The 16530-nt window shown below is 33.0% G+C and overlaps 1 protein-coding gene across 8 annotated transcripts in view; it reads right to left on the bottom strand.

Moving 5' to 3' along the window:
• The window catches only part of LOC129809656 (low-density lipoprotein receptor-like), a 287351-nt gene extending 271594 nt beyond the window's left edge, over positions 1–15757 (bottom strand). For 3 of the 8 annotated variants that reach the window (XR_008752660.1, XM_055859656.1, XM_055859655.1), the window contains exons 1-2: positions 15069–15749; positions 5465–5593 (exon numbers count right to left, since the gene is read on the bottom strand). Coding sequence is in view for 6 of the 8 variants with exons in the window: in XM_055859656.1 (XP_055715631.1) it covers positions 5465–5593; positions 15069–15237 (298 nt within the window). In the remaining 2 variants the exon portion in view is untranslated. Of the gene's footprint in view, positions 1–5464; positions 5594–15068 lie in introns of all 8 variants that reach the window. The other 5 variants (XR_008752661.1, XM_055859662.1, XM_055859663.1 and 2 more) reach the window with 3 other exon arrangements.
• Positions 15758–16530: the final 773 nt, after the last annotated feature.

The following is a 16530-nucleotide window of genomic DNA, read 5'->3' as shown; positions in this document are numbered from 1 at the left end:
TCATTAAGGTCCCAAACAACATCTTTGCAAAGGCAGCAAGAAAAAACTTTAATTTGAATAGAAAATATCGCTTCAAACTTTGGCCATTGATGCTTGTATTCAACCTGTCCCAAATTATAAGCACTTACCCTAGGTACTTATAAATGCAAAAAAATAGCAGTGAATTAGATTAATGCTCATTTGTCTTTTGCCTTTAAAAATATGAGAAAAATTATTTTCTTACTAATGGCAGACCCATTCACCTTCAAAAAGGGTTAAACCAGCATATACTTAATTCCAAATCAACTTTGACATTGTAATTCAAATGACAAATTTCCCCATTACAATCCCCTTTGCAATTGACAACTGACGACAATTTTAACAGAGCTGCTTTTAATTTGAGAAATTATCTCATCAAAATGACAAAGTTAATAAATATTCACTATATAAAATATATCAGCAAAAATTTTGTCCTTCATCGTCTGAGACAAAAGGTAAAATTAATGAAAATTTATGAATAGTATTTTGTGCTTCACAATTTATATAAGTCCATTTTTTATGTGAATTTCATTAACACCTGTATATTCACCTTTAAACCCCAAAGTTATCCCAAACATTCTTCCTCATTTGCTTCTTGCATTTAAATTTATTTCCTTTCAAACTGTGATTAATCCCCTTTGGGTTTGGGGAGCAGAACAAAAGCTCGCTCTAATTGAAGCTCACGAGGGAAACAAAGCCAACATTTTCGATTTTCTCCTACCCATATTGTTTTTCAAGACAGAAAAATCAAGTTGAGAAAATGCGGATGAAAAAGGTCTTCTCAAAAGAAGAAAACTGCATCATTTGAGTCTTTTGTTCACAATTCAATGAGCACGTACTGTTATTTAACATTTCTTTTCCTATCGGAGAGAGCTTTTCTTTTTTTATTTTTTGGTTTTTTTTTTCTTTTTGCTTCTAACTAAGAAATAACCCATGGGACAGAGGAAAACGGGGTAAGTGCAAGGAGTAGAAGGAATAAATACACCGGAAATTTCTTTCATAACCCAGATACAATAATGAGTGGTGAGAGAGAGCAAAGAGTAAGATATTAATTATTTCCTCCATTCTATCATCTCCACCAAAAAACATATATATATAATATATTTATACACCTTTTAGCAAAATGAAATAACTGCACAGATTTTCCCAAGAGTTGCTCACTTTCCAGTCATCCCACCAAACACCCTTCCCCCTCCCCTTCCCAGATATTTCCATTCATCACACTTTCTGCCATGAAGCTTTGTTTAATTAGTATCCCCAACACTATTTCAGGACCCTTCGCCAACCACCAAAACACTCCACACGATGAAACTATAACCAATTCATTTTATAACTAAATCACCCTCAACATCGAGCCTCTTTTTCCTATATAAAAGGTAGAATATGTTGTTTGTAAAACTGGGATTTATGCAATGAAAATATTGATTTATGTAAACCAGAATAATATTGACATTAGTTGAAATCGGGATTGTGTATAAATAATCTTCTTTCCATGTTTTCACATGCCGGATAACAAGAACCGTGGGAAATATGGAAAACACACAAACATAATAACATTAAACTGACATGGTATGAGTTTACATTTTCCATTTTCTCTCATTAGAGGGTATAAAAGGATTTTTTTTTGCAACGTTCTTTTTTTACTGCTTTTTCTACGTAAATTTTAAATAGTTCCAACAAAAGATCAGACATTTCAACATCAACGGCGATTGATGGTGAATATAACCTCACAAAATTAAAAACTAAAATTTGTGAGGTTATGTGCCTTTTTATTAGGATATCACTTAAAATTTTGCCGAACAATATGTCTAATAATGAAAAAGTTGAATTAATAAATATTCTAATGTGAGACAAAAGACATTGTTTTATTATCAGGAATCATTAGGTTTCTCATTCAAAAGTTGTTTTCATTTCAAGTTAAGACGTTACTCAAATTTGAGGTTAGGTTGCAACATATTTGCCGGTTATAAAACAATTCCTAATAGAAAAACTATAAAATTTTTCTTCTAATATAAAATTACCAAGTTTTGAACTTAAGAATAACATTAAAAGTTTCAATATATCTGAGGAAATTCAACTTTCGCGGGCAAAAAGTTGTTCGTAAAAGTTCGCACAAAGTTCGTTAATTTCAAAACAATACAAAACTTAACTGCAATCTTAGACTAAAATTTGTGTCTAATTTAAACCAAAGCTTCTGGTTTATGATAAGAATTTAAAAAGACATCGAAATGGTACACAACCATCTTCTCCATCATCAATAGAATAACCTAGGATTTGAGGACCTTCTTCTAACGTTACAAGATTAGTGGAATCAAGTTAGCTTCTTCTTCCAAACGCATGAAACTGCGTTTTCTTAAAGTTTCAGGAAAAGAAGACACACCACTCTGCTTGATGATACAGAAACATTGATGTCATTTACACCATGGCATAAGATTGAGATTGAATTGTCCCAAAATCCAAATCTAATCTTGTGGGTTTGTGCGGTATGACTTTCTTGTGAGGTTTTATTTTTAGTAATGCAACGCAGAATTTGATCTAAATTATTGCTAATAAGCATAAAAAAGCTTTCTGGCTGTTTGATACAATCTAAATGGTCTATCACAACGCCCTGGCAAGTTGCCTGAAATTTGAAGTCACTTTCTCATATTTCGATTTAAATTTATATGGAAATTTTTTTGCACTCGCGACCGTTACGCTAAATATTTAAAAAGTGAGAATTTTTTTCATATTATGAGATACTTTACCATATGGAGAGATAAATAAAATAAATTTTTGTTTAAATACATTTTTTGCTCGGAACACTGTGAGCTTAGTCCGAGATCAATTTAGGAAATTGGCTTCAAATATCTCCATATAAAAAGGCCAACTTGCCAGGCACTTGGTCTATCATCTTAATTATCTCGTTTACTTAGAATATTTACAAAATAAAAGTTAAGCTCTTTTCATTTTAACTGTTTATCCTGTTATTTATTTGAAGAATGTAGAAAAAGTCACGAAAATAATTTGTTTGCTATCACTTTACGATCAAAAACCATCAAATGACGTTAGATTAAATGTAAAATGGCACTCCGAATTCTCTTTCGCGCACTCAGAAAATGTTTGTGACACATGGGACAGTTTGAATCCGATCCAATTCGATACAGGAATAGAATTGTAATTGTCATTTACTACTAACTAATTAAAATAAATCTGAATTTATGCGAAGGCTTTCAGGTTTCACGGATTCTAAGACTCCAAACATTTCATATTTTCCTCATGTTTTCAGGCATGTTCCTTGGCTATTAGAGGAAAGTGCCCATGCTTTGCACGGTCCTAAGTTATCTAATGACTAAATTTTTCCTATATTTATGAATAAATGTGATTCTGAAATATATTTTGAAAATAGGATACTTTCCCCTGGTTTTTAAAATATGGGTGCGATGAGTCAGATTTATTGAAAAACACATGAAAAATTTAGTCATTATCAAGCTTGGGACCGTGCAAAGCATGGCCACTTTCCCCTAAAATATATTACCATTAAAGAACTCATTAAAGAACTATGGGACTCATTAAAGAAATATGGGAAAAATATAAAGTGTTCGAAGCCAGATTGTGTGCGAAACCTAAAAGCCTTTCTCTAATGATGCTATGTAAATGGCCTGAAAATGTAAAATTAATGAGTTCCCTACCACTAGGCTTCGTAGCCTATTTGAAAAAAACTTTGAAACAGTCGAGAGATGATGATTTTAAAAATTCAGTAATTAATTCAATGAGCGTAAACCTCATTTTGAGTAAAAGTGATTGTTCGTAATATGATCATTTGACGAACATTTTTTGTTTCTCTATAAACATTTTTTTTCTCAGATAGAAATTTACGAACAAATGATCAAATCCTACAAAGATTTTCTTATGTGTTTACGAATATTTACGAAGAAATGTTTGTGAAAAACAAACAAAAAATGCTCGTCAAGTGCTCAAGTTACGAATAATGTTTGTACAATAAGTACAAACTTTTACGAACTTGTTTACGGGTCCATACTATATACGAGCATTTCGTAAATCACGAAACATTTACAAAAAAAAATACGAAATATAATCTTTCTGTGGACGTGAATTTCATTTTATAATAAAAATAAATGGTGTTAGTAATAAACAGTAGGGGAAAGTCGTCTGCCTTTGAACTTTCCCCTATTTGGAACGTATTGCTTTTTAACGATGCGTTTGTGACAATGGTTAATGGGCTATTCTACAAACATTTACCTCCATGGAGTCGTATTTACCAAACGAAGAAGGTCATATTGAATTTAACCAACCATATAAGGGAGTGAAATTAAGCTACTTTTATAGGAAGTTTAAAAGCTATTCCAACTCCCGATTTATTGGTCTTCAATTTTAACTTTTTCGGATTTCTCTCAGTGATGAAAAGGATTATGAAACTTGTTAACCTAAGAGATCATAATACTTTGTAAAATCAATATGAAACTCTTATGAACTATTCTAAAAAAAAAAGTTTTGTCATAATTGCAAGAAAAGTTTATCAAAAATATGTTTTATGAAAAGGGTTTGTCAAATCTGCGATCAACTGCATCTTGTTACGTTTGTTAAATGAATGTTTTCTATGTAAAATGTGAGAAAAAAAATTGTCAAATTGGTAAAAAACATCCTTTTGACAAAATTTTAACATGGTCTATTTGTTCACTTATCAAAACGTTTTTTTCCATAGTACAAACTTTTTAGTTTAGGCCCGATATAACCTTACATTTCACAGAAAGGACTTAAATAAACTTGAAACTAAGGTATTATTAGCCTTTGATAATGGCTTTAATTTTAGAATTCTGAAAATGTATATTAGATAAATACTCTTTATATAAATTGTTGTTCTGCAAAGTTAATAAAAAAAAGTATAAGCTCAAGTCTTCAAGTTTGAGGTCAAATTTTTTTATTGGAAAGCATCGTATAAACTTTTTACTGTTCGAACTTAATGAGAGAGCTTTTTTTTCAAGAAAATCCATAAGAAAAGTGCTCAAAATTGTTTCAAAAACTTCCAAACTATTAATAAAACTCAAAAAAAAGAACATTACCCGTACCGTGAAATTAAGTGCTTGAACTGAACCGTAAGAAGGAGCATATGAAAAATTCATTCTAAGAATACCTCCTTTCAGTTTCACGGAAACTGAACATCAAGTCAAATCATCCGATTTCCCACTTTCCCCTCCCCCCCCCCCATTGCCTTTCATTTCCAACACCCTAAGAAAATTTGTAGGAAATTTTTCATCGTTAGTTTTCCCTCTAATATAATTCCATGGCAAAATCAGGTCAAATCCTCGTGAGCTATTCCGGATATGAAGTCAATTTCCTAAACGAACGAAGCTTAAGGGGAATGTTCAGATATTCATGATGGCCACTGTTATAGCTCACCAAGTCTCTGGGCCAAAACTTTGTCATTTATTAAAGTTTGATCTCTTACCTGTGATACTGCACTCCTCTGGGAGTTCATCCTTACCATCCGGGCAGTCATTGTCGCCATCGCAGACGAAACTCACGTGGATGCATGAACCATCTGTGCACTGAAATTGGTGATATGTGCACTCGAAATCTGCAAAAACGGGACACAAGGGATAAACACTGGGCACACCATTAAAATTTAAACATTTGTGACAAATTAGGGTGTGGGTGACAAACTACCAATTTGTTTCATGTTAATACAACTGTCGCTATTAATCATTTGGCTTATTTCATTCTCGTCTGTTTTCTAATTCCATTATTTCCATCCGATCTCACCACTCTGACACTTCCAGAAACATTTTCTGTGATTCTCTCTTGTTTTTTTTTTTCTTTTTTTTTCGGGGATATATTTCCCAGAATGTTTTGTCAATTCATTCAAGAATGGACAATTTATGATATCACACAGTCAGTGACTAATTTTATAACCAATTTCAATACAAAACACGTTTAAGTGATTTTCTGAAGAGTCATGACCCTAAAACATTCGACAAGAGATTACGATCTAAAAGGTGTGTGAATCAAGTGCTCCTCATGATTGTTATCTTTCATGAGAAAAAAAAGTGTCAGCAGTAATTCTTAAGTTACCACTCAACTTCCTCTTGCGAGTACTTTAAGACACTTTTCCCGCCAAAAATTTAACACCCGGAAATTTCCACTCTCAGCTAATTTCCGAATTAAAGCCTTTTCATAGGACGAAGCACCACTCTTAAACCCTCGAAAAATTCTCATCATGGAAGGAATTTTGATGGGTGAGAGATAATGGTAGAGGGAATTTCGCGGAATGCTCGAACAATTCACACAAATATTTCTTCGTCATGAGCTCAATACTGCAAATTAACCTTAAAATTAACTTTAAAGGGAAAATTTATGGACACCAATGTAGGGGAAAGCTGGTAATTTCAGCTCGTAATTTTTTCACAACCATTTAGGATTTAGCCAAACGAATATAAAAAAAAGTTTCAGGGAATTATATCTTACAATTTGAGTCACTTGAGCATTGGCGAACTAAAAATTCTGTAATGTAAATCCTTGATATTCATTTATTAGGGGAAACTGGGACACCACCAAACAAGGTACCACCGTACACTGCAATTTTTAAAATACGTACTAGACTTCTTTAGATGACGAGACTTATAAGAAATCATAGATAGTACAGGGAGTTCCGGCTTAAGTGAAAACGGATTGAAAGAATTTGATATAAATTGCCTACTATTGGGAACTCATTTATAAAATAATTTTTGAAATGCCCCTAAATGTATGCAAATATTTTTCGCGCTGTAAATTTGAAATACATTTCTTATGAACCGTTGACGCTGAAAATAGGCTGAAAAAATGACGTCGAAAACGTTTTGCATACATCACAGCGTTTACGTAACTTTTACAAAAGACCTTTCCTGTGGGTATGCAATTTTTCTGTGTCACTGTAGTGAATTCGTGGACTTTTTTTTCAGTCCAGAGAATTTCTTTGAAAGCGAAACTCCCTGTATAAAGATACTTGTCCAGCGAAATAATGATCAACCTAGTTTAAGTACTTTAAAAATAAGTATCATATTTCGTAAAATTGTGAGATTTTGATAATGTTAGTCATTTATATTTCTATCTATAAAATGGAAATAAAATGAGTTAAATAAAATTTCAATACACAGGGTGTAAACACAAGTAGATTTTTATTCTCCAGTAGTGTCTTGGATAAAAGGTAAATGGAACTCTATTTGCACAAAAAGTCGTTGAAGTTCGAAGAATTCAAATTCAATTTCGAATTTTCATACTAAATTTTCGAACAAGGTGGGGAACATTGATCAAATATCACACTAAAAAGCTCGCAAAAGAGTCAATCAGTGATTATGGAGTGATTAAATTCTTTATAATTAAGACCAGTGGAGAATGCTCAGAATAACTTTAATGAAGATATGAAGAGGTGTTTTCTGGTGCCCCAAAAAGTGTTTAGTGGTACCCCGGATGGTTTGAAAAAAAAAGGAAAATTGTGTCACAATACACAATTTTCCTTTTCCAGGAAAATTGAATTATTTTACATCATCCTTATAAGCATTAATGTGCAGCCTATACCCAAGGCTATAACATTTAAGTTAAGGAACATTTTTTTCTAAAATTCAGTTTTCTAGGGAAATTTAGTTAAAGCACATCTTTCAAAAGTGTGCAATGGTACCCCAGTTTCCCTTATAGTCTGTTCTTTTTGGTAAAAGCGCGACTGGCATAAATTGCAGTTGACTTCAAATATCGTAGTATTTTTTTGTAAACCGATAGATGGCATCATTGACATGGATGCTTTGTCGTAAAATATTCAGGCAGCATCGAGTTCATAACCGATTTGAACCGATTTATAAATCACACAAAACATTGCCCTAAATACACCCTCAGATATAATATAATTGAACTATGAACAAAAATTAGTTAGTTATAGATTGTAACAGATTCAGTTTTATCAAAAATTCTAAAATCTTTCCAACAAACCAAATACGATACCATTCGGATAAGAAATATCCTCTGTAGAGCCTTTTTAAAATTTGACCTTGAAAAACAGTGATTAGGAATGATTCAACAATATTTTCGTATAAAAACGAAATGTCCGCCTGCGCAACCTCCTCTAAAACAAAATCGTGCAACGCGTTTTCGAGCAATCCCAAAAACATGGTTCTGGAGGAGAAGATGAGCAAAGTTTGTTTATAAGCTTCAAATGACATAAATTTCACACATCTCCGAATATAGATGAAGAAAAGAATTCTTATTAGCAAATAGTTGATCGATTTATCACAAAAAAAACATTGTGCTGCGGAGATTACTATTAGTCTAGAATAACTTTTGAGGCTTCTAATAGATAATAAACGCGATTCTTAAAGCCCAAATAGACTCAAGCTGATCTTAGAGAATATTTAGCCTGTAAAATTTGGCACTAAAGATTTATCCCAAACTGTCATACACTCAGGCCTTAAGTTCATCTATTGGAGGTCACTTACATACATTTCCTTTATCTGATCCTTTAATGCCAAATTTTATAGGCTAAGTCTTCTCGGGAATCAGCCTGAATAGGCCTTTATTCCATAAAGCAAACTGATGTAAGAAATGAATTTTAAGACTTTATTTTTGAATAATTATGTGTGTGTTTATTGTTTTTTTTCTATTGTAACGAGCATCTCAGAATTTTCTAACAAATTGTAAGACACTACACCAGATGGTGTTTCTCATCATTCTAAAGTGGATCAAACTTGAGTATTGACATTTATGCCTGTGGTGCACAACTTTCAGGTCAGAAAAATTTCATGAAATCAAACTTCACACCCCTTTCTTTTTCAAAGGTTTTCCACATGGCTATCCCACTTTTTAGAACTCAAATTGAATTGATCTAAATTAAATTTGTTGTGACGTTCACAAGAAGAAGAAGAATGCGAAAGAGCGAGAAAGACATATACAAAACGTTTGAGAAAGAAAGTGATGGGAATTTTCATTTTATGAAATTTTCGTAATCTAAAAATGAAGCTAGGGCTATTAGTGTCAAAATTAAATATTTTTATAAACTTCATGATACATCATATTTTAAAAATATACATATTAAAGCTTATGTGGTCCTTAAAGTCGAGTTTGAAATAACATTCACCGTAAAGGAGTTTCATATTTTTATTAAAATATTTAAATTTGATTTATTTCATATACAAGGGATAATGATGAAATTTGCCTTTATATAGTCATATAGTATTGGAGTTGTTACTATAATAAATATCTTCAACCATCCATCCACAAAACCAAAAGACAGACGTATTATAAACAGAATTATTCTCAGAGCTTTAGCTTCAGTTGAATGATTGAAATATCTATTGATAACATGAATCGACTGATTACTTACACTCCACTCCACTCTCTCTCTCCTCAGAGTTCGAGCAATAAAAAATCCCGAGGATGGTTTCTAAATTATTAACCATTGCCTAATTATACTTCCCCACAATCTCAAATATTAGCTGATGGAGAACCTCCACCTAGTGTGAGTTATGTTGATTTTTGAGCGCAGAAATAATCAATTAACATCATTGAGCATTAAATTTCATAAATAAATCACGATTAAGTGTGTGTGTGCATTTATAAAGTGGACGGACGCTTTATTGGAGTGCCGCACAATTTGATTTTAATGGGAGATATTGACCCAATATTGACACTTTGAGGGCTGGACTCCACGAGAGATTTATTGTGTCACTCTCCCGTCTTTTAACAATTCGACGCACTTTCTCAAACCTACGCAGAAAATCGCATAAATGCAGCCAGATATGACGATTCCCAACCGACAATTGGAATCTTGTAAGATGAATTAATTGAACGAGACGCTAGAATTCCAATTGAGACAAGTTTAAATTCAGCCAAGTTTAGAAGAGAACCTATCAATGTGATTCTCGAACATTTTCCACAACGGATGACAGAGCGTATTTGGATGAAATCGAGATTTCTGGATTCAATAATGTTATTTTAATTAAATAATACACTCTTATCGAATTAATTTATCACATCCAAAATTGAAAATAATCAGAAAAGTGAATAAAGTTGTATTGCCTGAAGCACTTTCAATCCATTTACATTTAATAAAAAAAAACTCATTTACTTGTTCATTTGTTATTTTAAAAATGACGAATTTTCAGGAATTACAAAACTTCAAATTTTTAGATTTTTTAGGACAAAAAAATTATTTTATCAATGTAATCGAAAAGACCAACAAAAATATCAAAATTCCAGGATTCGAAAATTCAAAATTGCTTGGTCATCTTAATTTTATGAATCCGTAATTTTGATTCTGATCCAAAAATTTAATCATAAATCTGTAAAGGTTTTTGAATTATTAAAAAAAATAGAAAACCCAGTAAATTGCAGGAACTTAAAATTAAAAATATAATAAATTCATTCGAAAAAAGAAGAATGAAGAAAAGGTTTCTTCAATAATTTTCGTCCTAAATCTATTAAAAACGGATACAGTTTACCGTTGTTTATCCAAATGGGCTAAGGCGGTCTTCAGACTAGAGGTTTAGCCCAGCTTCCAAAGGTCTCAAAATCCTGAATAGCGAACTATTTTTATTGCTTTTTGAGAATTCATAGGTCATTTATCTTTAATAATCCAATCCTAAGTAAAATATTACCAAAAAATCGTGATTGAGAAGAAATTAGAGAAGTTAAGCCATATGGCTAAGTCTTAGGTCTAAAGCCCGTATAACTGCTCTAATTTCAACAGGAATATTTTTAGAGAAAAATATTAATTAGGATTGTCAAGAATCTTAATTAGAATTGGTCATTCATACTTTGAAATACCTCTACAATTGCTTAATGATATCAAGGGCCTGGAGAACTGAGCTATAAACCTCTAGTTTAGTTGACAAAAACTTGTAGTCGTAAAAATAAACAAAATCAAATAAGAATAAAATAAAAAACGCATGGTGACAAGAATGACAAGATCGATAAAATTGCAAGATTTACCTTTTTCTTTTCTTCTTTACTCGAATTTCAAGAATACAGTACACCAATTATTGTAAAACCAGTTTTTATTAACTGTTTAAGGTTAAGATTAAAATTGCAGGCTCTTATGTTTTTTTTTATTTATTGAGAACAGTACCTATGATGTTTATTAAGAAGCTCAATTTCGGAAAATTAAATTGCTTCCTAATTAAATAAAAATATATGAATAATAGTTATTCAACTTTAATTCTTGAAATTCTTCTTTGAATTGTTTAACATATTTAACAAATAGGGATAACCGACGTTGTGTTTTATTTTTAATGGATAATCCGGTAGTCGTCGGGTGGGAGAAAATTCAGTCCAGAATAAAAATCTTTTCTTGCATTTTATATTTATTTATTTATTTTTTTTTGGAAAGAATGGGCAGAAAAGATTTTTATTCTGGACTGAATTTTCTCCCACCCGACGACTACCGGATTATTCATTAAAAAATGTTTAAAATATATTTTAGCTTTAAACTTTAAATTAACTTTTAAAGGATAGGGGAAAGCACCCATGTTTCGTACGATCCCAAGCTTAGTAATGACTATTTAAAAGGAAAAATTTCCAATTACTTATTCAGAAACATAGAAAAAATCATTCATTACAAATCTTGAGATCCTACGAAGCATGGGCAATAGGCTCTTTCCCCTAATTCATATTTTGAGATAGAAATTTTACTAGGTACTGCTAGAGGATTTTCTTAATCATCCGTTTACCAACTTAATCATCTATTCATCCCGCCAGTACCAGAACTAGAGATCAAATGGTTCGAAATAACGATATTGGGGCTCCGAAGGACCCGCACAACATAAGTCGATTAAAAGACAATTAACATAATCTTTATTTTCTCCACTTTTGCAATACTCTTCAAAAACCATATTTTTTATATACAGTAGAGTCTCGCTATAGGCCATCGCTCTATAGTCCACAATTTATTGACCGTTGATTTCAAAACACTGATTTTAAGTTAAGTTATGTTTTTTAGTATGCGACATGCATAATTATTTTAATATTTTTGGCAAACTTTATTAAGTAGTTGTGATAATTGTGATCCACAATGAAGAGAGCAAGGACAAGTACCACAATCGTAAAGAAAGTGGAAGCCGTCGAGCAATTTCAATACTAAAAATCGTTGAGAATTTTAAAAAATTACATGGACTATAGTGCGACCCAAGTGTCAAATTTGAAACCAAATATGGACTATAGCGAGACTCTACTGTATATCGAAAACAATTTCAGGAGTGAACTATAAATTTAAATCTATTCTGAACCGGTTATGAACAGTTAAATAATTTTCAAATCAATTGCATTTACTTCTAAGCTGCCAAGGGCTTTCTTTAAGGCAATTTATAAATCGGTTCAAATCGGTTATGAGCCGGCAAATAAAAAAATGATGCAGTGAAAATAATTTTGCGGAATGCGAAATGTTGCAAAATTTTGCGGAATGCTAGTACGAGTTCAAATCTTCTGAAAACTTTAAAATTCAATATATTATAGGCACAGCTATTTTTAGCTTTTAACAGCTAAATTTAGTTGCCAGAATTTATACATTCGAGCTTAAATAGTTTGGATCTGAATTACTCGAATATGTTGTCCATTTTAACATTTTTCTGACTTTTATTTAATGATTGTTCTTTTGAATTAAACACGATATTTACTCGGTGTATTTCCTCTCCATTTAGCCTTTTATGACTACTCAATTAGCAAAGACACTTGGTCAATTATGTCCATATTTGACAGTTTTTTCTAAACAAACGTAGGCAATTTGCTTCAAAGTAGACATAAATGTCAATTGTGTAGGTAGAGGCTATTAAGGACGACAGGGTCAAAAATTAGAGGTCAGAAAAAATCACTTTTACTGACTTTTTAGAGAAAATCATATCTTTAGAAGACCGTAGAAAAAAATGTTAGACACCAGTGTTTCAATCGTCCTTAAAGGGTTAAAAAGCCCCAAGAGCACGTAAGTGAAGCTTACTCATTTAAACTCTTCTTCTTATTTTGTACATCACAACAAATTCGATTTAGTTAAATCGAATTTTGAGTGCGAAAGAATAAGGCAGACATATGAAAAACGTTCGAGAAAGAGCTGTGAATTTCGATTTCAAGAATATGAGGGTCTACTGTGTTTGCTTTTCTTAAAGTTATGAATTGTATAATTATAATTGTACTGTTAATTAAACGTTTCTGTGAGTGGTTATATTCAGTCCATTCGGCCTATTAACCCTTTAAGGACGAGTGGGACACCGGTTTCCCAAAAACGAAAATGATTTTTTCTGATTAGAGGACATAATATTTCTGTAGTCAAAAAATTGTATTTTTGTTTTTGGGACACCAGTGTCCCACTCGTCCTTAAAGGGTTAATCCAGGGTTCCTGCCATTTACTTGGGGAGGCTGGCAATTGGAAATCGATAGCAGACGCAATTCAGATAAAAATTTTACTACACAGCTTGAGTTTAAAAATCGTAGATCGGTTCCGAACGTCAAAGAAAAACATTTTTACTTAGCGTTTCGTCCGCGTGGTGGTTGATATACTTGTTCGAATTTTAAAGTTTCCCGAGTATCAGACTTCACTGTTATAAGGAAAAACAACAATGATGCTCATAATATTCTTCTTGCATTATAATTCTTCTTATAACCTCTGAATAATGATGGTCTATATTTGAACAAAAAAATGACAAGTGGAAATCTTTCTCCAAAAATTTTTTAGCACATGTTCGTACTATATTCTTTGTTTGTGTTGGTTCTTGTCTCGTCTCGACTGTTTTCGCCAGTCCTCGCTGTGTTCTGAAACCACCAAATAGTCGTGACAGAAACCAACACGAAGAAAGTATTGTGTGATATTTCACAATTTTCTCCATCTTATTTTTTTTTTTTTGTTTTCTAAGGTTTCGAAATTAAAAATGAAATTTGAATTCAATGAATAACGATATTTTTTGCAAATTGAAATCCATTTATCTTTTACCCAAGACACTTTTTGGAGAATTAAACTTCAGCTGTGAATGGGGAGATAGGGAATAAAATTTATTAATTTGGGTCTCGTCCAAAATTCCGACAGCCGAAAAGACTCTGTGTCGTAACTACTCTTACGATTGCATCCGCGTTTTACGGACGCGAAGAAAATTTTCTGTGATTTGGAAAATTATTCCACAAAATTCTGTATAATTTCGTTTTTTCGGGATTTTGGCTGTCACCGATCTGTATATGCAAATTAGTAAAAAAATTCCAATAAGAATGTGATGATAAGAAATGTTCCAGGCCTATTAACCCTTTAACGACGAGACAGTTTTCGCTGACCGAAAAGCAGCAATAAAAATGAAACCAATGAACAAAACCAGTAAAAGGTCTTATATCTGGCCTTCAAAAAGCCAACAGAGTCTGATTTGGTGTATATTTTGTCTCTATGAACGATAGGGACAAAAATAGCCCAAAAATTTAAATAATTTTTCTAACAATACGAATGACAGATAATTTTCACTGTAATGAAAAATATTATGTTTGAGTATTGTAGTTTATTATTCCAAAACGGTTTTGCATAAAAAAAATTGAAAGAATAAAAAATAATTAAAATCAATTTTCAATATGAGAATTTAAAAATTCGTCATATTTAGCTTAAAAATTTACTGTATAGCAAATAGCTAGAGACTTGCAAAAAATATCCTAGATTCCTACAACCTTCTACTTTGCAATTACGTACAAACATAAGAAAATAACTTTAGGTAGTCAGGAAAAATTATTTTCTTTTTGGGACACCGGTGTTCCAATCGTCCTTAAAGGGTTAAGAACAATTGCTAAAAGTAAAATATTCGTTTGGGACACCATGAACTTGCCCCAGTCTCCCCTATTATTGAATGATCAGCCAATCAGAGAGCATATTTTTTTTAGAGATATCAAATATTCCACATGGCCAAATATTTGATCAATCTAACCGAGTCAATTGCCAATGGAATCACATTGCGGTGATGATCTCTGGCAATGCGATCCAATTTATCGAGAAATTACATAAATCTCTGCATTGTTTATCTCTCGACGGTGTGGGGGCATTTTGGTGGGAAAAATCACGTGAAAAGTGAAAAACTTACTGGATCTGTTGGCGATGTCGAAAGTGGGCGGGAGAGTCTTGGCGTGAACTGGGGATGTTGTGTCACTGCTTGAGTCATCGGCCAGAGCAGGTAATCTGTGAGCCAGGCCGCCAAGTGCACAGGTAATGAGAAGGAACCACGACAGGGTCCCGGAGACCCAAATGCTCATTCTTTGCCTTGAAGGGATTTATGCCCAAAAATTTTGGACGCACGCACTAATCAATTCCACTTTTTCTGTCCAGGAGAAGCGTGAGTTTTTTTGGTCAATTTGCCACCGAATTCTAATCACTTGGAATGCCCGAGAATTGTCCACAAATCACTGCCAATTGACCAAAGACACTGGGGCGCAATTGAAGGGCACGAGAAGACACCAAAATAGACAATCTTCTTGCACAAACAATTCCTGACGCACGAGGTTAGGGCACTTGGACCAGAGAAAAAAATGCGCAACCACCTTTCCGGGAAGCAAAAGAAAAACAACACGAATTGACACCTGAGAGAACACCTCAACTAGCGGACAGAATCTCGTGGGCCAGGGACAGATCACACCACTCCAGAACACTAAAGTTTTTCCCGTCTCAAACACACTCGCACCTTTTTTTTCTTTCGCGAGAAAAACACACCAAAAAAAATTATCGTACGATATCGTCCCTGTCAATACTGTCAACTGCCCAGCTGCACTGCCCTCCACTCCGGTTTCGAATTCCACACAGCGTATCGCTATTTTATCCATTTTCCCACCGCGGTACATTCGGGTTTGTTTCACGTGCCTCCTTCGCTTGCTCTTCGAACATGGCCTTTCGAACACCAAACTTTTTGGCGGGCAAATGCAACATGTGAGGTTAAGGTAAATTCCCGCCTTTGCGATTTCACTTCTCCCGCAGAGCGATACACAGGAAAAGTATCCGGAAGTTGATGTTTATGGTCAGAATGTATGAGAAGGTTGTTGCGGGAAATTGCAACTAATTGCATAATCTGTAGAGTCTCACTTAAAATCACCGGGAAAAGGTGTTGCAAATATAATTCCTTATTTGCTGACGTGAAATATTCTTGGAATCATTATCGATGAAAATATTTGATGAAACCAAAACAATAATCGATAATTGCGCTTAATTTTCTTACAATAACTCCACAAGGGAAAAAAAACACAGATATCTATTGATATATTCTGTATATTCCCTAAATTCCAGAAGAATTTCATTGCCGTTTTGAAACAAAAATCGATTTTCCAGCGGCTTTTGAAGACTTGGTTAGGCTTATGAATTTACTAAAAAGGACTTAAGATACTTGATAAGCTTTTTCAATTTTAAACACTTCCTTATTGCGCCTCAGGAAGTTCTCAATTGCTTCAATATTAAAGTTCTTGTGAATCAGTAATGTCCTCCCTAGGAAAATGTTGGTAATAATCTTTTTTTCGGCGGTAGTTCTCTCATTAACTCTGTGGGCTATGTAAAATCCATTA

The sequence above is a fragment of the Phlebotomus papatasi genome, chromosome 1 (genome assembly GCF_024763615.1).
Source record: "Phlebotomus papatasi isolate M1 chromosome 1, Ppap_2.1, whole genome shotgun sequence".
In the NCBI taxonomy this organism is placed as follows: Eukaryota; Metazoa; Arthropoda; class Insecta; order Diptera; family Psychodidae; genus Phlebotomus; species Phlebotomus papatasi.
The sequence above is the reverse complement of the archived record's forward strand: the minus strand, read 5'-3'. Positions and strand labels throughout refer to the sequence as shown.